Source organism: Pseudorasbora parva, chromosome 2, assembly GCF_024679245.1.
Source record: "Pseudorasbora parva isolate DD20220531a chromosome 2, ASM2467924v1, whole genome shotgun sequence".
Lineage (NCBI taxonomy): Eukaryota > Metazoa > Chordata > Actinopteri > Cypriniformes > Gobionidae > Pseudorasbora > Pseudorasbora parva.
Window position 1 is genome coordinate 35,798,303 of NC_090173.1, and position 23,696 is coordinate 35,821,998.

Genomic DNA, 23,696 nt, shown 5'->3' on the forward strand with positions numbered 1-23,696 from the left:
AATATGAGTCTGAAACTGCTCCATTGGGCTGTGATTATGAGGCGTGTTTCAACCGAACCAGGAAAGACATCAATTGGACAGACCTACAACCAATCAGAGCAACGAAGCGATGCATTGTCAAATGTCAACATAGTTCATAGTTCAACTGCACTGTGTTGCCAAGTCCGCATTTTTCCCCCCCGCGGGTTGTTTTCTATGTCCGCGGGTTGAAGCGACTATTATGTGATTATATAGACCCATGAGTGTGAATTTTTGCAGGCTACCTTGCAGGCAAAATTGTGAAAGTAAATGCATATACAAACAAGCTCTCCGTTTAGGATTCAAACAAATATAATCCAAGCCCCTTTGATGACGTGCATGATTACGCTACTGTTGAGCATCTGTACGTCATCTTCTAAAGCCCGCCCTGATGATTTCATTGGTCCGAACTGTTTCTGTTTGGAGATAATTACTCCTCTATGGAGCAAGGCCAGACCGAACTGCCCGACCGAAAAATGTTGTGGGCGGGGCTGAGTTCAGCTGGCATCCAGGCTAGGACTTTAAACAGATCAAGGTCCAAATGATAGTTTCAGTGCAGCTTCAAAGGGTTTTAAACAACACCATGAATATAGCGAAATGTTCGGTCATTAAAACAAAAAATTGATAAGTTAACGTTTTATAAGCACAAATGCTAGCCTTGCTGTGTTCTGAGAGGCACGTTCGTGACATCGCCTAATACACAATTACGTTGATAAGGTCACACTTAAGTAGTCAGTGTTTACAAATGTGTGAAAGGACCATATACACATATTCAAATGTCTTTGTGTCAGTTTATCGTTTAAAACATTTTTACGAACATCTTTTCAACGTAATTGCATAGTATTGGCTAGTACAATTTATTTTTTTATTTTTTTATTTTTATATATAGCTCTTTGTAAAATGGCACAGCTTTTGAAATGTAAGAATGCACACTTGTAACATCAGTCAATCAGGCATTGTTATTGTGATGATCAAGCACTATTTAATGATATAACTTTAATAATTAGACTAAAACTGGTTAACAAGTATGAATGCATGTTTCTTTTATTTAATTTAGGAATATTGGTGGTGGTTAGATTATTGTTGGGTATTCAGTTTTTTTTGTAAAAAAAATTAAAAATATTATTGAAAGCTACTACTACTACTACTGCTACTACTATTACTAATTCTACTACTAATAATATACAACAACTAAGGATTGATGAGCTGTTGGGTTCATGAATATAAAGGGATAGTTCCCTTAAAAATGAAAATTCTGTCATCCTTTACTCACCCTCAGGTTGTTTCAAACCTGTATGAATTTCTTTCTTCAGCTGAACACACGGGAAGATATTTTGAAGAATGTCAGTGACCAAACAGTTAACTGGAGCCATTGACTTCCATAGTATTTTTTTTTCCTACTATGGAAGTCAATGGCTCCAGTTAACTGTTTGGTTACTGATATTCTTCAAAATATCTTCCCTTGTGTTAGGGCTGTCAACGAATATTCTAAATTCCAATATATATTCGAATAGTTTTTAAAAAATGAATTTCGAAGGTGAAAATTAATATTCGAATTTTTTAAAAAAAAGGCGGGAAAAAATCCTCCGCCGTGTTAGTGGAGGCGTGGCTGTCTGCTTTGCGAGTGAGCGCGCAAATGGCGGTTCAGGGACAGGTCAGAGGAGTCGCACTGTCAGTGCTGAAAGTAGACGCGTCTTGCAGGGAAGATGGCAGAAAGTGTAGAGCCCAACTCGACCGCAGCAGAGAAAGAGATTTTAACTCCATAATCTAAAAAGCCATCTCTGGAAGTACGTTGGATTTTGTTCGGTAGGAGGTAAAATTGTTGAGCCGCGAGATAGTTATATGCAAGCTATGTAAGGTACAGTTAGCATACCATCCCTCATTTTATTTAACGTTAAACAGAAACATTACTAAAATGTAGGCTACTGTACTGACTGAAAAGATATTGCATGAATAAAGGATAAATGCACTGCTTTCACTGGTGTGATTATTTACCAAGTCGGTGAAAAGTTCCATGTTTACCACACCACAGCTCGCTCGGAGCGCTCAATATGCTGTAAAACTCCAATTAATATTAATAATATTTGTTTCAATCACTGAATGAAGCCTGCTATATTTGGGACAAGAGTCGCAAGTCTTGCGACCTTAAATTGTTTGCACAAAACTCTTGATCAGCACTCAAAGTTTGTTCATTTAAACCGTTATCCACAGTGAGGGTGAGAGAGAGAGAGGTCTGCGGTCTTGGCCATTAGTTAATTTATATATAATAATTATATATAATTATATAATTTATAATAACAATCTATTTGTTTTTGTGTAAGTAATACGTTGTCAAATATGTATAAACTTAAATAGACTACCTATAAAAGTAGTTAATGTATCTTTGTATTAATTTGGCCTCTTACTGACGTAATGCGTGTCATTGACAAAATGCGTGCCCAGATGTTTGAATAGTTCGAATATTCGTGTTTGTTTTCGAGGGAATATTCGAACGTCATTTTTGAGCAATTTTGACAGCCCTACCTTGTGTTCAGCTGAAGAAAGAAATTCATACAGGTATGAAACAACCTGAGGGTGAGTAAAGGAAGACAGAATTTTCATTTTAAAGTGAACTAACCCTTTAACTTGAACTTGACAGAGTAAACCTCTTAAGTAGTGCTGCAACTAAGGATTTGTTTAATAATGGCCATGTTTTTTATTTTATTTTTATTTTATTAATTGGATAAAAAGCCCTATTTTTATTTTGACCAATCACTATTCCTCATCCTGCCCTATGCTGTCCTTCTGAAGAAAAAAAATCTTCTGGTGACTGATCAGAGCTACATTTTTATAGTTTTTAGTTGGCCAAATTGAATTTTTGTAAATTAAATTAAATTCATAAATAATTAAATTTGGCCAACTGAAAACATTTACATGAGATCAGTCACTAGAAAATTACAGGCTGATCAAATGGATCAAGTAAGGCCTGATTTTTTTTTTTTTTTTTAACAGTGTAGTTATTCCATGGTAACCACAAATTAACTATAGTTTTGCTTCATGGTATTTGTGTGGTTATGCAAATGCTAATTGATACGCCAAAAAATGGTTCTACTATAATATATATCCAAGGTTAATTTAAGCATTTAGTAACTTGTTAATGCCATTTCTTATTTAAATAGGCTATAAGAAATGTCTTACATTTGTATTAGAAGTCGACCGATAGTAGATTTTACTGATAACTAGGTTGGACCACACTTGCCGATAATCAGTCGATCGTTTTTTAAATAGATACTGGATAAAACATAACTCTAAGTAAAACAGAACTTTATTACAAGATATTTTTTTTTAAAAGTAATGAACCATGAAAATGTGCTAAATTGCATATGTAATTATGAATATATTAAAATAAGTTCTAACAGAAAAAAATCCACAGAAAAATAACTAAAGCATTAAAATATTACAAATAAATGTTTCTTTAGCTATAACCTAGACATCACACATTTATGTAGTAATTGAAGTAATTGACGTTAATTTTCAGGAAATCCCTGATGTGAAGCTAACGCGGTGTAAACCGAAGATAGAGACGCTTTGATTAAACATGAAGACAAACACAACTGCAGCAAAATGTGGTGTATTTGAGTTCTTCAAGGGTATTTTCATAATAATAAAGTGTATTATAATGCAGTGCTGATTGAGATAAGCCCCGTTTCCACCAAAATTACCCGGAACAATTTGTACCAGGAACTTTTTTACAGGAACTTTTCTCCCCCCCAGACCTGCAGCTGTCTGCGTTTCAACCGCGATCTTAAGTTCCGAGAAGATTAGGGAAATTAGTCCGGTGATGTAGGACTGCGCGCGACTGAGACGTTATCTAAACCGATCTGGTGTTTACATGTGATGACTTTCAATCACAATCATTTTGTCACATGCAGTTTGTCTGCCGCATCAAAAATGTCAACGCTGTTTTCTCCAGCAGCTGGAATGTGTTAACTGAGGCCATAGCAACTCTTAATGGCATTATATAAGCTATTTATTTGTTGTAAAGTGTAATAATTATCTCAGAAAAAAAAGTTAAAGTAAAAACTGCCTGGGGCAATATACGCTGTGTCATTACTCCAACATTATCTTCATAACTTACGAAATAAAAAGTTTACCCCTCAGAAAAATGAGCTTTCCTCTCTTGTCAACATGAGCGCGTGCTGTCTCGTCATGTAAGGATGCACACTTAAAAGTAATCAGTCAGGTCGTTTACATGGTAAAAAAAAATTAATAACGAGTATGGAAGAGATTCAAGCTGTGCTGCTTTTGCTGGTTATGTATAGGTTTACTAAGAGGTAATTAACAACGACAGAAAGAGCACTAATATGCAGATTCAGCAGCATATTCAGAAAGCTTGTAAAGCTAGATTTAAAATGACAATGTATATTATTATCAGCTATTACGGACATTGAACGTGAGATGGCTTAGACGAACGCGCACCATCAGACAGAGAGCAAGACTGATATTTACTGAACGTAGACCGAACCTCGCAAAAGACTTTTAAAAATGCCTGTTGAAATAAAAGGCTGCGTGAGCTAAGCCAATCAGCATGTTCAGCGCCCAAGTCCCGCCCTCGAAAGTTCCTGAACTTTGAAAAAGTACTACCCCCGCGAGCAGGGCCGTTTGGAGGGGGAAATATTTACCCGGAACTTAATTTAGACCCTGGTTCCTGCGGTCTAAACACACCGAATACCACCCAAAGTTCCTGGTTCCTGGGTAAAGTTCCTGTGGTGGAAACACGGCTATAGAATGCTATAAAATAATCGTCTGCCTCACACTGATGAGAAGCCACATCAGCTCACACACACTCGACTGACGATATAAAGTGAGGTAAAAGATGTTATTAAACGTTGTCTTTTGTTGAACAGGTTTATGAACGCTTCACTAGTTTCTGAAGATATTTGAATCTTGTTGCTTTTTCAAACGCACGTTATAAGCGTCTTTCAGATGGAGCAGCGTTTATCACAGAGCCGCTCTTCGCTAACACACTGGGCATTTATTTAATTAATTAAAATCGCAATATTTGAGCTTTCATAATCGCTCACAAGCCAAATCGCGATTGCGGTTCGATTTCGATTAATCGTGCAGCCCTAGTTACTGCTAATGTTAGCATCCTGTCAGCCTTGACGACAAAGTACATACATACTGCTGTTCTTTCCCTGCTAAAGCATTATAATGATTTGGCAACAAGTACTGAAGTGTTCTATTTTCATACCATTTCCCTTTCTGTGTTTTAAACGCGTGTCAGATGTGTCAGCTCGCAGCCTCACATGTTAAAGGTGCCCTAGAATGATTTGAAACAATGTTAAATTGTTCTCTGATATCTACATAGAGGGTATGTGGCCTATTTAAGGGGAAAATTTGTCCAGATACAGTTTTACAGGTCCATGTACAACACTAGAAACTGTCCCTAGGATGTAAGGCTCTGTTTTTGCCTTATTTGGAAGAGTCATGAATATTAATGTTGAGCTCTGCTCTGATTGGCTTATTTCAGCTGCTCACAGCAGTTCAGTAAAACGGCTCGTAAGTCCTGACCATCCTGACAGAACACAGACCGACTAAATGAAACTAAGCAAAACATCTCAAATGGAGATTGATAAAATGCAGCCTACTTGTTTATTGGTGTTTTCAGATCATCCACGCTCGAGAAAGAGCTTGCGTTTGTGCAGTTGCCCGATTTCATTAATTAAATCCCCCAAACAGAGCTTTTCTGTTAAAAGAACCCTGTATGCATCCGGTGTTGTACCTAAACATGTCCAATCTGGCAACCATATGCACGCGAGCTCTCTCTCGCGCACGGACGATCTGAAAACACCAATAAACAAGTAAGCTCCATTTTATCAATCTCCATTGACTATCATTTTAACCTATATGGTGGAAAAGGTGACATTTGCTAGAAGGATCGAGTGAACGATCAAAGTATCTATGGTTATATTTTGTAATACAAAATAATATAAACCTTTATCATTAGACACACTATTTAGTTTTGTATGGTACTTGGAGTTTCCTATTGTTACTGTACTAGCGTCTTGCGTTATCTAGACACTACTGTCTCTCTAAGAAACTTTTAATTCAATCAGAAAATGTTTAAACAGTCAATAAGTGGATAAATTACTTCCTGCTTGCAGGAATATGGTTGCCGCTTTCTTCAGTTTAAGACGCTGAGTGAAGCTTGCTTGGAATGGGCAAAACAAACGAATGATTTGTTGTGGTATCTGATTATAATAAACCTCAACCATGTGTCATGAAAGCCGTTTTTGCTATCTTTGAGTGTCTTGTTTACCATCAGTAGATACGGCTTGTTGGACAGATGCAAATGTTGGGGGCGTGTATTAGTGTTGTCAAAAATATCGATATTTCGATATATATCGATACTGGAATATCTGAAACGATACAATTCTCAGTTTTTACAGTATCGATACCAGCTGCGCTCTCCTCTCTGACCGAAAGCGAGTTGACAGACACCAGCATATTCTCACTCAGCTAGGTTAACCTTTGAGCACGGCGAACGTGCGTTCTGCTGGGCTTGTTTCCTCATGACAGTGTGTTAGTGTTAGTGTGTTGTTTATCTGTTTATTTGTTCTTATTTTATTACTGTTTACTCGTCTTTTTAAATTCAATTTACCATTCGAAATCAAGCTTTCTTGTGCTGTGTGTAAGCTATTGCAACACAATTACCCCATTGTAAAAAATGCATTGAGATCACAAAAATGTATGAGATCATTTTAATAGTAATTGATCAATAATTGTTCAAATCAAAACGATGCCCAACCCTAAGGAACATGCTGGCAACATGGATTTTTAGTAAAAAAATAACAATGAATAATAACAAGTTCTGTTGTCATATTAAGCATCTTATCTTTTTATCTTTTTTTTTTAACTTTGGTATCGATTTAGTATCGATATTTTAGTCTGGTATCGTAGTCATAATTTTGGTATCGTGACAACACTAGCGTTTATATAAATGATCCCCAACGCTTACGTCATGGTTGGGTTTATGTTGAGAAGCACTTTTTTTTCTGTTGATTTTTTGATTTATGAGATTTACATAAGAAGTAGGATGCAACAGTGTTTGAGACTCACAGTATGTGATGTCCATGTACTGAACTCTTATTATTTCACTATGGCAAGGTTAATTCATTTCTTCATTCTAGGACACCTTTAATGTAAACAATGTCAGTGATAGCTTTTTATTTGGCCTCTAGAGGCCGCTCTTGTGCTATATAATTCCAGCAGACCCTTCTCAGCGCTCTCGTAGGCTACTGTGTAATTACAGCACACTCTTCTCAGATGCTCCTGCAACGGATGCAAACCGGAAAAACTATCAGTATTGATTTTTGCCAATAACCAATTGTTCCACCAATCGGCTATCAATGCCGATATTGAATTACATGTTGATTTTTAAACCTAAATTTAGTGTCCAACAGCAGATAATTCAGCTAGATTGTTTTTCTGCTGAATATTAATTGTCTCCCTCTTGACTGCGTTCTGATATACATTATTTAATTGACCAGAGTGTATATTTAGTCACAAATGCGAGTGATTCAGTGATGGAGTACTCAAGACTTCGTTCTCTGGACTCGTGACTCGACTTAGACTCGAGGACTGATGACTCGTACTTGGACTGGAGTCTCAAGGATATATAAAATCGGACTTGAGGATTCATCAAATGAATTACGTTGTTTCTGACTAAATAGGTTATAAAATTTGTTATAAGATGTTACACTTTTCCTGTTTCGGGCTCCAAGACCAGCCATGAACCGTGATCTTTTTTTCCCTCACAGACACTGCTGCCGCTCACTCTCCTTGCTTGACAACACACTCACTGATGTCACTCACTTTACGCCGCATTTTCCTGCATTATTCGTGGTCTAAATGTTGTCATTAGGAAAATGTAGAAACTATTATTGACTAATGCATATATGATAATAAACAGAGGAAGCTAGGGTTGGGCGATGTCTGCCTATTTGGCATCAGACGTCGACGATGTCTACGTACAGTGACAGGACATAACTGCCAGATTCAAACTATGCTTTTTGCAATGGCTGGCGTTGAGCCAAAGACAGACAGGCTCAGCGCTTTATCCCGCTTATGTTTTAGATTTCATTCAGATATTTATAGGTCCCATTCTTTGCGATTCCATTTTTCAAACTTTAGTGAGTGTGTAATGTTGCTGTTAGAGCATAAATAATACCTGTAAAATGATAAAGCTCAAAGTTCAATGCCAAGCGAGATATTTTATTTAACAGAAGTTCCCTTTCAAACCCTACAGTGAACGGCCGGTTTGGACTACACCCCTGCACTTACTGCTTTAATGACGCAACTAAAACCGTTTGTTGACGAACCCTCCGCCCACAAGAACACGCAAATTGGTTGTCCTTTTGCTCTCGCAGGTCGAGAATAGGAAGCGTTGTTTTTGTAGAGTGTGTTGTCCGCCATGCCATTGAAACGCTGTTATTTTCATCCCGGAGTCAAATCACCTTTGTTTGGCCTTCCCACGGACGATGTACGAGATCAATGGCTACAGTTTATGGTTAACTCGGTTCCGGAAAATTATAATCACAATTTAAAACTATGTGCAGCACATTTTGCTGAGGACTGCTTCCTCAATCTCAATCAGTTTAATGCCGGATTCGCAGAAAGATTATTCTTAAAAGATGACGCAGTTCCCTCTTTGTCTGGAGACGGCGTTGTTTATGGTGCACAACCGGTAAGTGTATTTTATTATTTAAGTTGGTCCGTTTAACAGTTTATGTAACTCGTGACACAAAGTGCAACGCTGTTTAGCTTTGTTAACTAACGTTAAAAGGTAATTGAAACTAATCCGAAAAATTTTGCACATAAAAGTTTAGTAATTCATTCAGACACCATCGATTGTTGGTGTTTGTAATGATCAGTTTAAACTACTGAATAGCTTACCATTCTGAAACATCCAGCAAAAGTCTTTCCTGAGCAGGTTGTAATCGATCCTCTTATATATTCTCCGGGTCTGATTCTGGCTCAAATTGATAAGGCACTATAGACATTTTTGCAATAACATTGAGCGCGCATATCTACCCTAAGAGGCGGGACCTTTCCGGGCAAAGTGCACTAAGCTGCTGTCCAATCACAGCGCGGGAAGCGCTGGCCTAATCAGAACTCGTTACGTGTTTCTGAAGGAGGGACTTCATAGAACAATGAAATCATCAGGCCGTTTTTAGGACAGAGGAAACAGCGGTATACAAATAACTAAATTGTGTGAAAAATACTGTTTTTTTTTTACACGCGAAACATGAACTCGTTATATTACACACTGTAAACATAATCAAAGCTTCGAAAACACGCGAAGAATGGGACCTTTAAATACATATAATGTATAGCAAAATAATACATTTATAGTTTGTAAAATACACTGTCTATGTCTATGGATGCAGCAATAAACAATCCTTTCAAATGTATTTGCCTACATACACTCCAGGCCAAAGGTTGGACACATTACTGTAATGTTTTTGAAAGAAGTTTCTTCTGCTCATCAAGCCTGCATTTATTTGACAAAAATACAGTTTTTTTTTTTTAATATTGATATATTTTTACAATTTAAAATATTTTGTTTTCAATTTATTATACTTTAAATTATTATTTATTTCTGTGATCAAAGCTGGATTTTCAGGATCATTCCTCTAGTCTTCAGTGATCATGATCCTTCACAAGATCATTATAATATTCTGATTTTCTATGAGTGTTGGAAACAGTTCTGCTGCCTAATATCTTTGATGAATAAAAGGCTCAAAAGAATTATTCAAAATAAAAACATATTTTCAAATAATATAAATCTCCTTTACTGTCACTTTTATCAATTTAACACTGAATAAAATTATTGATTTATTTCAAAGAAGAAAAATAATGACTGACCCCAAATTACTGACCAGTAGTGTATATTGTTGTTACAAAAAGTTCTATTTTTAAAACATTTGCTGCTTCTTTTTTTCTTTTTTTTAAAACTTTATTCATCAAAGTATCACAGGTTATGATAAAATATTAAGCAGCAAAACTGTTTCCAACTTTGATAATGAATCGTCATATTAGAAATAAATGATAATTTAAAATATTATAAATTGGACTCGAACACGGGACTTGAGCCTCGACTCGGACTCGAACTCAGGTAATGGTGACTTGACTTGACTTGACTTGGACTCGACTCGGACTCGACAGTTGGTGACAACAACTCTTGAATGATTTACTTGCATCGTAGGGGGTTGTCGGGAAAAATTGAGCCTGCTTTAACATCGCTATTTGTTAACTGCCAATGCATTATTTCCGTGCTAACTTTGACATTCTTAAATTTAACACAAAACATTTTCTTCACACATACCGAGTTGCAGTCTGCCACATTTGTCTGCCACATTTTTATTTAAATTATGTAATCTGCCCTGATCATCGGGTGTTTTTAAACAATCGGCTGATGGTTGATAGTGAAAATAATTAAGTCGTAAATGGTGGAAATGTCTCAATGAAAATATTGTTTTAGTGAACCCAGATGTCGTAAATTGTGACCTACATAGCAATTGTTTATATGGACTATGACTCTAATGGAGAGTCTTGAGTTTTCACTGCATTTTACACAACCCACTATCTGTTGCAGTTTCTGATAGGTATGCAAGATTGTATTAAACTGCTAGACTGTGACAAAAATTAAAAAAATGTATAATAGTAGCCACAAGTCTATAATATTTTAGCAACATTACAGAAAGTTATTACGTTTCCCTCAATTATTCAGCCAGTGTAGAGGGGCCATCATCAAAATAAAGTGGATTGTTGGATTTAACACAGTAACCATGAATATCTATGGAACTGCTGTGTTCAAGCAAGCTATGTTGAAAATGTAATCTCTTGAATACTGTTTTGTTTAGATTATTGGCCTTAAGAGTGTTTTTTTATTTTCATATTATTTTTTACACTTATGACAGTTTTTACATCTCTTGGTCAGGAAAATTCCACAAAGGAAAGGTTTCTTTGGGTATTATTAACAAGCTGAAATATTAAATTAAATGTTGCTTTAAATTGTTCAGAGTTGTGTGAAATGAAAATATTGGGGTTTGGATAGATTTTAATATCTGTTATTGTTTTGATTACAGTGCCAGAACATATCAAGTCCAGTTTCAGCCAGCCTCAGTCTGCCAATTAGAACAGCAGCACCTCCACTGTAACCTGCGCCATCAGCAATGCCAAGAGGGCCCCAGCCAGCGGCCAGCCCCAAGCCCTGCCTCGGTACCCGCTCTGTGAAGTTCCGCCGCATCTCTGTCAGCACAAACAGAAACAGCTGTTGAAGCGTGGGCAATCCCTCGCGGTCCTTGCTGCCACCCTGGGAACTCAAGTGCAGCTCAACTCTAGCCAGCCAGGGGAGCTTACAACTGAGAGGTCTGTCCTACACTGCGCCCAAAGCCACCTCTCAGGTACAACTGGTGCACAAAATGACCTTGTTGATTACGGATCAGCCAGTGGTGCTGATATGTATGTTTAAAGTTAGCCATTGGTGATTAGGCGTTTCAGGCTGCAAAAAACATGTTGGTTAAGTTTACATGGACATATGTGTTTATAGAGTATGGTTTATATATAAAAAACCAAAATGTATCTGTTGAATGTTTCGTCTTTTATATTTTATTAGTCACGTTGATAAATTGTTTTCAGATTGTAAGCATTGTCTAAAATGTCTGTTGCAAAATGAGAGCCTTGCCAAAAAAGGCTTTGTTTTTTGTAATGCAATTATTGCACTAGATATTGGCATGTACATCTGCCACTGAAAAAACATGTATTAGTCAAGCACTAAATTAAAGTTGAGTACAGTAGTCAAGCTAATGGATTCACCTGTAAATAGTAGCAGTGTTGAATTGTAATTGTCCTTGGTAATTTGCTGTAGAAATAAGTAATAATGTTACATAGTTTTAGCGTGTTAACTTTTCATTGGTGTTGTGACCAATTTTGCTGCTTCATTTAGCAGTTTGTCCTCACCGTTTTCCTCCGTTTCATAGGCATGGCTCCCATTCGGGATTCTGTCAGCCACTCCCCTAACCAAACAGGTGACTCAATATTTCTTTTTCCTCACCATGTGCTAATGTTTACCATTTTTGTTTTTTGTGTGTAAGTCAAGTCCAAAAGTCACCTGAAGACCTGTTCATCAGTTTGTGTTTAGGTAGATTGCAAGTTCTTGCCATTATCTCTGTGGTACATGCTAAGGGTTTCGATGGGTAGCTTTGATTCTGTCCTAAATTTAGCCATTTCTTCAAGAAAATCTTGTAAGAATTATTATAATGTGTTGGCTTAAGTAGACTGACTTTCCTTGTTCCCTGCCAAATCTGTGTTTTTTCATGTTATATAAGACCAGACTAGTAGTGCTGCCAACTGTTTCAAAGTGGACACTTTTTTCTGAATTAGTTCTTGCATTGTAAGTAAGAGATTGTACACTGTGCCCATGTCTACTTAAAGGGATAATTTGTCAAAAAATATGAATGGATGTCGTCATTTAGTGACCTTGTAGTTTCCGAACTTGCATGACTGACTTAATTTTTTTTTCAAAATATCTCTTTTTGTGTTCAAAAGAAGAAAGCCATAGAGGTTTGGAAAGACATAAGAGTGAGTGAATGATTGCGGAATATCCGTAGTTCTATCCCGTTAACTTAGAGACATCAACTAAGCAGAGACTTGTAGTCTACTTTTGTCTTCCCTGGAGAGATGAAATTTAATGTAACTGTAATTTTCCTTTACTTCATTGACCTTCAGCAGTATCTCCCATTTTACTGAGTCACTCTTTAACAAACCAGCAATGAGACTGTCTGTGCTGCTTTGTCTTCCCATATCTGTTGTGAACACAGCCGGGGAGAAGGATCTCAGACTTGGCAAGAGAACAGTGCTCAAGGAAGCTTGGCAGCCATCTTGCAGAAAAATATGAAAGCAAGAGCAAGCTACCAGAAAATGCTTATTTCAAGCAACACCGCAGTTGTGCTATTGTTAGAGTTTGTTGCCACCATGCTTGCTGCATCCAAGCAAAATGAGCAAACTTGCAGAGACGCTTCATGCTTAGTGTCTTTTCCTTCTTTTCCATCCTGGCTTGCAGCATGATCATGCTGCTGCTACAAAATGGTGGCAGCTCTACTACTGTTTCAGTCTGGCTTGAGTGAGACGCACCTCAGCAGGACAGAGACAGAGCCTATGGGCAGTTAGCCATTGTCGCAAAATCCATAAATGGACAAATATACCAAATGTCACTTTTTCCAACACATTATATACTACATTTGCCTTGTGTGTATTACAGTTAATACAAAAATAAAGGATATTTCATTTGTATGGAGTTAGAGGGACCAGGGAAACTGTTCAATAAATGATATCTTAACAGACATGAACAAAAACCACATCGAGTTTAATTGTTCTAAACAGAAATGCTTGAACTGACCATAACAGTTAAAGTATTATGATAAATGCCAGGTAATATCCAGCGTGATGTGTTTTGAAACCAGCGAAAAATGCAGGAAATCTTTTTTTTTAAATAATTAAACACATTGTCAAAGTTAGTATTGTGGCTGTGTGTGGTCAGACATTTGCATGTCATTTTTATATTAACATTTTGTTTTGAGTTTTAACAGTCGTTAACGACCGCAAGTTTGGCATTACGTTTTCATCAACTTACCGGTTACAAAAGTTATTGTAGCTATGTGGAAGCCAAAATTGTGAGTTATAAAAAAGGAAGTGCTATGCCCAGGCTGTATTGGCTATGATTAGAGAACAAATCCTTAGTCCTTACTAAACAGACTGTCCTGATTTATTTTTTTCTCTGTTTGTCATCTGAAATGATTTGACCGTTTTTTTGTGTTCACAGGTTTGGAACACGCTGGTCTGGAACCTCAGTATGAAAATTCACCATGGAGCTCTGGATCACCTTGCAGCGACTCAAACAGCAACTGGGGAAAAGTCATTGTAGATAAGGGACCCTGGCCCTCCATCACGGGTAGTGACCCAGAGTTAGCCTCAGAATGTATGGATGCTGACTCTGCCTCCAGCTCTGGGTCGGAAAAAAATCTTAGTATAATGGCATCTGGGAGCACTTGTGGTGACAACAATGGCAATAGACAAGGTCCTCATTTCATGGTTGCAAATGGCAGCAATAATGTGGGTAATGGGAGTGTAAAGGGTCCTTGGGGTGTATCCAACGGCTCAATGCTAAGCACATGTCAAGGCTCCGGGGATGGTCCCAGTGGCAAGCTGGCAGAAATCAGCCATGGCAAAATAAATGCATGGGGTAACCAAGGTTCCTCAACCAATGTAGGTATAAATCCAAGCACTTTGAACCCAAATGCCAACCATGGTGCCTGGCCCATTCTTCAGAACACTGGGCCCAATCCCCATGGGCCGGTGGGGAATGGAAATGGTGGCACCAACACTCAACAAAGCACCATAGGTCAGACACCCAGCATGCAGAGTATCAACTCTAAGATGACCTGGGGATGCCTGCAGGAAAATATGTCAGAAGCTGAAGTCAATGGTACAAACAAGGTTCCAAGTGGGCAGCCTCAAAACCTTAACACTGAATTTAATGGACCAAATAACACTACTAACACGATGACCTCTAGTTTACCAAACTCTACAGGTTCAATGCAGATGAATGAACAGCCCCCAGGGCACCGAGCTTGGCCTATGAGTACAGGGGGCTCCCCTCAGCTCCCTATTTCTCCAGTCTCTAATGGCACTTCCATTTCTCAACATGGCAACAGTGAGGGAATTAACAGCGTGTCTTATGGTACAGCATGGGGCCTTCCGCCCAGCACTAATTACTCTGGAGACAAATGTCCCATCCCTAAAGGCCAAGCTGTGGGCGACACTGTGAATGCAACTCTAATGCAGTCTGGAGCCAACTGCTCCTCTATGAGTGCTGCTTTAAAGAATAATAATAATAACGGGATGGGTAGTCGTGGAGGAGGTTGGGACTCGGCCCCTGCTACCTCACAAAGTATCTCTTGGGGAGCAGGTAATGGTGTGGGTCCAGCTGGGATTCCTCGCCCCTGGGTGAGTGCCTCATCCTCTTCTTCCTCTTCTTCATCCTCTTCAAACACTGGCACTAAGGTCTCAAACGGGGAGTGGAACACTTTGCCCAGCAACAGTCAGCATTCCAATGATAGCACAAATGGAATCAGGAAGGGAACTAATGGCTGGAAGTCATTGGAAGATGATGCTCTTGGTATAGGGAGCTCCGGACAGCCGTTGCAAGGCAGCACGTGGAACAAGTCTACAGGCAGTGAAGGTAGTGGCGAGAGCTCGGGAGGTCGAAGTGAGAGGGACGGGCAGCGTGGTGGCAATCGAAGGAGGGGTAATCAGCAGGGGATGATCAGTGCAGCTCTCTCTAAAATTGATGTGGACCCCAGGGTGCTGTCCAACACTGGGTGGGGACAAACTCCAGTCCGCCAGAACACTGCCTGGGATGTTACAAGCTCAGATAAAAAGAAAGGAAATGAACAGACAGGCTGGGGCAGTGCCCCCCCTCAGGCATCTAACTCAGGTGGGTGGGGAGATGGAAGCAGCACCAACAAAAGTAGCGATTCTTCAGTGTCTGGGTGGTCTGAATCAAAACCGTCAACTGGCTGGGGAGAAACCAAAGGCCCAGTTGGGCAAAGTGAATGGGAGGATGCCCCTTCTGTTACAATGAACAAGGGCAGTTCCTCATGGAATAGCAGCAAGGATGAGAAGTCCTCTTGGAATAATGCGCCGAAGGCAAAGCAAGGATGGAGTGGCCCATCTGCTGGAGAGGGATGGGGCAGAGATAACTCAAAGGGAAACCATTGGGGAGAGTCCCAGAAAACTGGTTCAGGGGGCTGGGACAGCGACAGCGACCGTTCTGTATCCGGCTGGAGTGAGCCTGGGCGCTGTGGGACGAGCAACACCTGGGGTGGCAATGGAGGCAACAGTAATACTCCTGACCAGAGTGGTCCAACCACAGGATGGGGAGACCCACCGAAGACCAACAATCAAAACCAAACCTGGGGAGAGCCAATCAAAACAAGCCACTCCAACCCTACTTGGGGCGACAACACAAAACTGAACAACTCTTCAGAATGGGGCAAGTCCCAAGATTCCACGATGGGAACTTTCAGGAGTGGGAACACATGTCAGACTGGAGCCCCTAGTCAGAACAAGCCTACAGGATGGCTGGGGGGTCCGATCCCTGCTCCCTCCAAAGAAGAATCCTCCACTGGATGGGAAGAGCCATCCCCTGAATCCATCAGACGCAGAATGGAGATCGATGATGGTACTGCAGCATGGGGAGATCCCAACAAGCATAACTACAGCCATGTAAATATGTGGAACAAGAACACTGCTGGAGAGCAGGATAGCATGGCTGTTTCTCAGCCCCCACAAGCCCAAAGTTCCATGGCTCCAAAGGAAGAAAGAAGTTCTCAAAAGAACTGCAGCTCAGGTGGGTGTCTTCCTTTTTTGCAGTGCATTGGCAATTATTACTCACCCATTATATTTATCTTTAGGCATGCAGTCATCCCTTTGGAATTTCTCTAGATGTGCTTTTTACCTCCCACCTCTTTCCTCTAATACCTCCTGCACTAACAAGCTCTGAACTTATGAACGAGTATTTGTGTGCATGTCTATATATAAATGTATGCATGCAGTACATTGAAATTTATGTACATTGTAGAAATGCAGCTTTTTCATTTGTTTTGTCATTTGCTAAATGGGAAATATGAAGGTATATGTTCAAATAGTGTTCCCACTTAATTTAAAATTGGCTGTAGATGAGCTGTGCTCAGGGAAAAGTAGGCTTGGGTTACATTTCTGACCGATGGTGCAGTCATATGGCAGCAACTTGAGCAGGAGGGCACACATGCACAAGGCTATTTTTGAAGGAGGTATTCAGGGCATATGCAGGATGGTGAAAGTACAAAAACCTTAGTGGTTAAATGTATGCTGATCCATTTGAAGGACTTCAGAGTAAACAAAACTTACATAAGCATGTTTATGCAAGGGTTGGATTTGGGTCATTGGAAAGTTTGCAAGTGCAGTCCAAAGCCACTTTGGAGTTTGTTTGTAAATATTAATTGCATTGTTCCTGTTAACAGATTTCAGTTTTAAAACTATAACATTGCCTTGTTTTAAGTATGTTAAATGTTTAATGTTTCGATGCAAATTATTTGCCATGTAGCTAATACACAACACTTCTGATTCTTGTTTGCTTTGACGATTTCATTTGTTTACAAAAAATAGCACTAAACCGTTTAATTGTGTTCATGTTGGCTTCACCATATGTTCAGAATAAAAATTGTTTCCTAGACTTTGGTCATAGTGTTTGTTTTTGTTTTTTGCTATCTGCTCACAGGTTGGGGAGAGACATATGTTGGGCCACAAAAAAATGAGTCCTCTACCTGGGGTGAGCATGCTGCTCCACCTGTCAGTGTGGACAATGGCACGTCTGCTTGGGGAAAGCCTGTTGATGCAGGTTCCAGCTGGGAAGAGCCAGGGAGCAATAGCTGGGCCAAAGCTGCTGTTGGACAGCAGTCACAGTACAAATCTGGTATGTCACATCTCCAATTAGAGCAAATAACCTTTGATTTATTTTGAACCCAGTTTTTGGTTGTTTTTCCCCCAGAAAAAAATCTATGTTCAATGATTACCCCCCACTTCTTTCTGTATTATTATTTTTTTTCTATTTGAATATCTTTTTAGGATCTAAACCTATGCAAGATAACTGGTGTGGAGAGGAGATGTCTATGGCAGGACACTGGGGGGAGGAGGAAGTGGAAGTTGAAATAGGCATGTGGAACAACAATCCATCACAGGAAATGAACCAAACTGCAAACTGGTCCTACAAGAAGATGCCTCTAAAGGTAATAATTCAGATCTGATTTAGCTTGGCAGAACTACTTAAAAAATCATTCACTGAATTTAGAGTTTTGTTGCAAGGTCAAGTGACAAAATTGTGTACATTCTGCTTGCTTAATTATGCTGAACCTATTCTTCCTTAGATGAACAAAGGACCCAACAAGCAAGATGATTCTCCATTGATGAATCAGTTTGTGAAACAGTTCAACAACATGTACCCTGTAAGGATTAGTCTAATTGCTACAATTTCCAGTAAATTCTGTTTATACTAAATATTAGGTGATTGCAACTCCTTTGTGAAACAAAGTTAGCATTACGCTTCCATGTCTCTTCACAGAGGGATTCTGCTGAAGATTCCATGAAGAGCAATAAGATGGATATGTCTGGAGGTAGGTCTCATTCACATGCTCTTTTACTGCTGATATTGAGTGATGTTTGTCGCAGTCCATGAATACTAGCATGATTTTGTCAAATGTATAAATTCATCTTATATTCTGCAGGAATGACAGACAAGCGCATGGATGTTGACAAGCATGTTCTTAATATGGGAGAGTACGGAAAAAATCCTGCTTCACGTCACCAGATGCACAAAGACTCTCCCATAGACCGTAATCCCTATATGGATAAGGTCAGTTATTTCCTAGTCACCTGTAGCAGTCTTCACCAATGTAGCAGCCTTCACTCTGAACACAGTGACTGTTACTTTTGCTTGTTGGTTGCTTTAGCACCCTCTATGGGAAAGTAATTGTACTCAAAGACCCTATGATTGTAAAAAGGTATGTTTTATGGTGAATTGGTCAAATTAGTGTTCCTGAAGTTAAGAGCTTTAAAGTAAAAACTTTTGTTGATATCTTTGAATATCATAAATAAATGTATATATACATTTATAATTTCTTTTAGCTTAATTTTAATGTCTGTTAGATTTGCGGTCATATGCTAATGCACTTCTAAAAGTAAAGTAATCTCATGACAGGTGTAAATATTTAAAATGTGTAGATTTTTGTGCTCAGGGGGCATATAAAAGTTTGTTTTAAAGTTTTAAAAAGAGACAAGACATTTGAAATGTCCCAGCCCAAACTTCCTGTTTCACAAGGAAATGCCTCAATCACAGTGTTTTTTCTGCTCTTTCTGGTGAAGCTGTGAATGCACCGGACTGCCGGATGCTTATTATTCACATGTTTGTGTTTCTCCACAGAATGTAAACATGTACAGTGTCAGTAATGCAGCAGCACAAGGCCGGAACGCCCAGCAGCCTCCAGCACAATCTCTGAACTCCGCTCAGCCCAGTCTACGCAACCAAGTGCCTCCTCCACTACTTCCCTCTCAGGTAATGGCAAGTTGGGTTTCTAAAGCTCAGCTCAGATTAAGTTCTGTGGCCACAGTCCAGAAGTATCAGGACTTTTCCAGTTTGATTCCACACCTGGAAATCAATACATTAACAAATTTAGAAAAAATGTGATCTTTGCCATTTTTAAATGCAATTTAAAGCTACACTGTGTAACTTTTTTTGTTTATTCTTGGCTAAAAACACTTAGTTCTTTCAAAAAATATATGTGCTCATTAATGTATATTTACTTTCACATAATAAAGTATTCTCGTAAGTTCATAATATGCCATTGAAAATGCATACGGGTGAGGGGTTCGAGTGCTGGTCGCCATGTTGCTCCTCCATCTTGAAAGTACATTAGCCAAAGAGGGACATACCCGTAAATTCAAGCTTCGCCTTTCGCATTTTAACACTCGATGGCACCGTGTCGAATGTGAAAAGGGTGGTTGCCATGTTAATCTTGGACAAAATCGGCCACCGTAGGAGTTAAAACAAAATCAGAATTGAGAGGAACAGAAACTATTATTCACTTGATGGTCATATACCTTTACACCACTAGATGGGGGAAAATATCACACAGTGTAGCTTTAAAAAAAGAAGGTATAAATGTAATTTTGTAAAATGACTCTAATATTTACATTTTTCATAATAATGGTCATAATGAATGTGTACAATCTCTCTTTACAGGTTCCTCCACCCCTGTTGAAGTACTCTCCCAATAATGGAGGTCTGAACCCTCTGTTTGGCCCACAGCAGGTGGCTATGCTGAACCAGCTGTCTCAGCTCAACCAACTGTCTCAGCTTTCTCAGATTAATCAGTTACAGGTATTGATCTCACTCCATGTAACAGCCTAGAAGATATTTAACTGATAAGTTACTATGTTCCCAGCAATACATATTACATTTTTCCTCCGGTTGCAGCGTCTCCTTTTGCAGCAAAAAGCGCAAAACCAGAGGGCAATGCCTGTCAACAGCCGCCAGCAACAGGAACAGCAGGTTTGTGATCTTTTGGATCAAGTTGTATGTATGTTTCTTTCTTTCTTTCTTGGCTTGTTTGAAATCTGATTTTTCCATTTGCGATGATGTGTAGGGTCGTGGTTTGGGTCCGTCCCAGCAGATGATCCAGCCTCCTCGCCATCTCGATCCCTCCCTGATGAAGCAGCAGACTTCCCCTCAGCCACCCTCACTGCACCAACCTAGCCTCAAGTCCTATATGGAGAACTTCATGCCCCCCAATGCCTCTGACCTGCAGAAAGAACAAAGTTCCTTGAGCTCGTTCAGTAATTTCCCTTTAGGTGGGTGTCCTCCCCATCTTAATATAGGCCAGACTGACTCTATGTTGCACCAAGCTGCCAAGCCCAACACAATGTTTGCCTCTGACATGTCAGGCTATCAGCCAGCTGGCATTAGTCAAAGTCATAGCCTCCTAGCCCCACCTCTGAGCAATGGCCACATGGTGCCAGGCTCTCCCATCAACCCTCGTGTAGGAAAGAACTTCTGTCCTGACAGCAGCTCTCTGCCAGCAAGAGGTGAATACAGTCTATCTATTTTGTTGTCCCCAGCTAAATTTCATCTTGTGTTTTGTATTGGAGGAAAAAAGATATCCTTTGTTTGGCTATGTTGCAAAACCCTTTGATTTCAGGCCTTTATTTAATTGAAAACCCAATGTTTGGCTGGCATACATATGGTGCTTCTACTTATAATTTCTGCCGCTTGACTATAATAAGATTGTTTTTGCTTGTCGATCTACCATATGCTTTCCCACAGTTTTTGTGCACTTTGTAAGTTTTTGTTTGTTGCATTGGCCAATCAGTGTTGGTACAAATGTAACTGTGATAGTGGTGTGAGCAGTGTCACACAAAATCCAAAGTGTTGTTGCGACGCCATCCCTATAATAAATTATTTCAAATTTAAAACAAAATTAATTCAAAATTATGATTTATCAAAAACATTGAGTGCATTTAAATGTAATGTAATGTAATGATCTGTTTGTTAGAACTGCGGCTGTTAATTCTTGTATACCAGAAATGTTGTTAACTTCATTTTCTGTCAGGATATGCATTTTCTTGTTTGTTTTTTTGTTTGATTTTTATTTATTGTATTGTATTCCTTTAGGTTTGAACTCAAACTTGAATGTAAGCAACCTTGACATTAATAGTGTTGGATTTAAGGAGCCACAGTCCCGTCTGAAGAAGTGGACTGCCATGGATATTTCCGTTAACTCGCCACTTGATCAAAACCCCAGCAAATCTGGTAAGTTTGCCCATTTTTATAATCTCTTTTTTATATAATCTTTTTTTTTTAAGTCATAGCTTCACAGCTATGATATGATCAAATATATAACACTGTGCTTAATTATGACTTGTCAGTTAGTGCATCTAAATGTTCTGTTTGAATCTTTTTTTCTGTTTAGGAATAACAATATTTTTTTGTTGTTGTTGTCAGTTGTGCAGTCCTTATCTTATCGAAAAGTCTGATGGATATGATTTTATTATAGGTGCTATAGCATCTGGCCTGAGGCTTGAAGACTCACCCTTTGGTCCATATGACTTCATCAATGCCAGTAACACTCCCATCAGTCCTCCTGGTTCTGTGGGAGATGGCTGGCCCAGCCGTGCCAAATCACCTCATGGTTCCACCAATGTCAACTGGCCACCAGGTTCAGACCCATTTGCTTCATTAATGCTTTCCATGTTCCAATCAAATCTTTCATTGAAATAAATGATTACAGAGAAGCTCAGCTGGTTGAGCATGGTGCTTTGCCACTGTGCATAAATGAGCTCACCATTTTATGTGTATTTGGCAGAGTTCCGTCCTGGTGAGCCCTGGAAAGGATATCCAAACATTGATCCTGAAACTGACCCATTTGTCACTCCTGGCAGTGTGATTAATAATCTCTCCATTAATACAGTCCGGGATGTTGATCACCTCAGGGACAGGAACAATGGTAAGTGATCTGTTAAACCAGCTATGTCATTATAAAGTACTGTGCATAAGTTTGAGGTCAGTTAGATTTGAAAGAAAGACATTTTTATTCCGCACGCATGTAATAAATTGATTAAAAGTAACTGTTAGAACTTAAGCTTTAAATATATGAAAATAGACAAGTTACATTCAATTGTAATATTTCAAATTATTTCTGTTTTTACTCAAATGTGATAAAATAAATACAGCCTTGGTGCAAAACTTTGCTCAAACCATTTAAAAAAATCTTACAGAACCCAAACTGAGTGGCACTGTGATATTATAGTTGTATGTGGTGGTGTTGTGTTTTTTTTACGAATGAAATATAAAACAATTATATTCTTTCAGGGCCATCCTCATCACTTAACACCACGCTGCCTTCAAATAGTGCCTGGACATCCATTCGTGCCTCCAACCACAATAGTTCCCTCAGCAGTACAGCACAAAGCACTTCAGGTTGGTTTCATGCTATTTAGGCTGAGCCACACAGGTCTATGTTTCAAGTACTTTCCATTAACCGTCAGTTTTCTTGCCTGCAGCCAGAAACAGTGACTCCAAATGGTCTCCTGGTACAGTCACCAACACCTCTTTGGCTCATGAGCTGTGGAAGGTTCCTCTCCCTTCGAAAGGTATCTCTGCTCCGTCCCGCCCTCCACCTGGCCTGACTGGCCAGAAACAGCCCTCATCTTGGGACAACGGCTCTCTGAGACTGGCTGGCTGGGGTAGTTCTGAATCCAGATTCAACTCTGGTTAGTCACAGTTATATCCTCTTTCACCTATACAAACTGTAATAACAGTGTCAGTACTGTAGAGTTTAAAGAAATGAGACGCTTGAAATGATTCTTGTTCACAGGTTCCAGCTGGGGTGACAGCAGCTCAGGGAGAACTAATTGGCTTGTTCTCAAAAACCTTACACCTCAGGTAAGAAGTTTAATCATTTGGACTGTATGGACTTATTCCAACAGTCCATACCATTTCACACTGCCTGTTTCTGTACTCATGATTTTTTTTAGTGAAGGGTGAAAAAACTGAAAATGTACTATGAAGATATTTTTCAACAATGTATTTTGCAGTTTAGGGTTTTATGAATTGTCAATCACGAATACAGTTGATTTATACTTTTTAAAAGTTTAAAAGAAAAACTTATATCTGTCAGGCATACAAGCACTTTATTCTGTATGCCTGACTGAATCCAGGTGATTTAAGGAGTATCATTTGTGACCCTGGACCTCAAATCTCAAGTCGCACATGTATATTTGTCACATTAGCCAACAATACATTTAAAAAATTTGGGACTTTTCTTTCATCCCAAAAATCATTAGGATATAAAGTAAAGATCATGTCCCATGAAGATATTTTGTAAATTTCCTACCATAAATATATCAAAACAATTATTATTAATAATAGTCATATGCGTTTCTAAGGACTTCATCTGGACAACTTTAAAATGGATTTTCCTCAATATTTAGAAATGTTTTTTTTGCACTCTCAGATTCCAGATTTTAGAGTAGTTGTATCT

General features: G+C 39.0%; 1 protein-coding gene across 7 annotated transcripts in view; it reads left to right on the top strand.

Moving 5' to 3' along the window:
• The window catches only part of LOC137041678 (trinucleotide repeat-containing gene 6A protein-like), an 89,212-nt gene that overhangs the window by 60,648 nt on the left and 4,868 nt on the right, over positions 1–23,696 (top strand). For 6 of the 7 annotated variants that reach the window (XM_067418268.1, XM_067418277.1, XM_067418278.1 and 3 more), the window contains 18 exons: positions 11,151–11,468; positions 12,045–12,092; positions 13,886–16,474; positions 17,384–17,578; positions 17,731–17,891; positions 18,030–18,107; positions 18,224–18,275; positions 18,387–18,514; positions 19,082–19,213; positions 19,901–20,038; positions 20,135–20,209; positions 20,304–20,742; positions 21,329–21,466; positions 21,711–21,872; positions 22,020–22,160; positions 22,526–22,633; positions 22,717–22,926; positions 23,031–23,098. In XM_067418268.1, the coding sequence (XP_067274369.1) occupies positions 12,047–12,092; positions 13,886–16,474; positions 17,384–17,578; positions 17,731–17,891; positions 18,030–18,107; positions 18,224–18,275; positions 18,387–18,514; positions 19,082–19,213; positions 19,901–20,038; positions 20,135–20,209; positions 20,304–20,742; positions 21,329–21,466; positions 21,711–21,872; positions 22,020–22,160; positions 22,526–22,633; positions 22,717–22,926; positions 23,031–23,098 (4,860 nt within the window). In that variant the 5' untranslated portion in view covers positions 11,151–11,468; positions 12,045–12,046. The remainder of the gene's footprint in view (positions 1–11,150; positions 11,469–12,044; positions 12,093–13,885; positions 16,475–17,383; positions 17,579–17,730; positions 17,892–18,029; positions 18,108–18,223; positions 18,276–18,386; positions 18,515–19,081; positions 19,214–19,900; positions 20,039–20,134; positions 20,210–20,303; positions 20,743–21,328; positions 21,467–21,710; positions 21,873–22,019; positions 22,161–22,525; positions 22,634–22,716; positions 22,927–23,030; positions 23,099–23,696) is intronic. The other variant, XM_067418288.1, reaches the window with a different exon arrangement.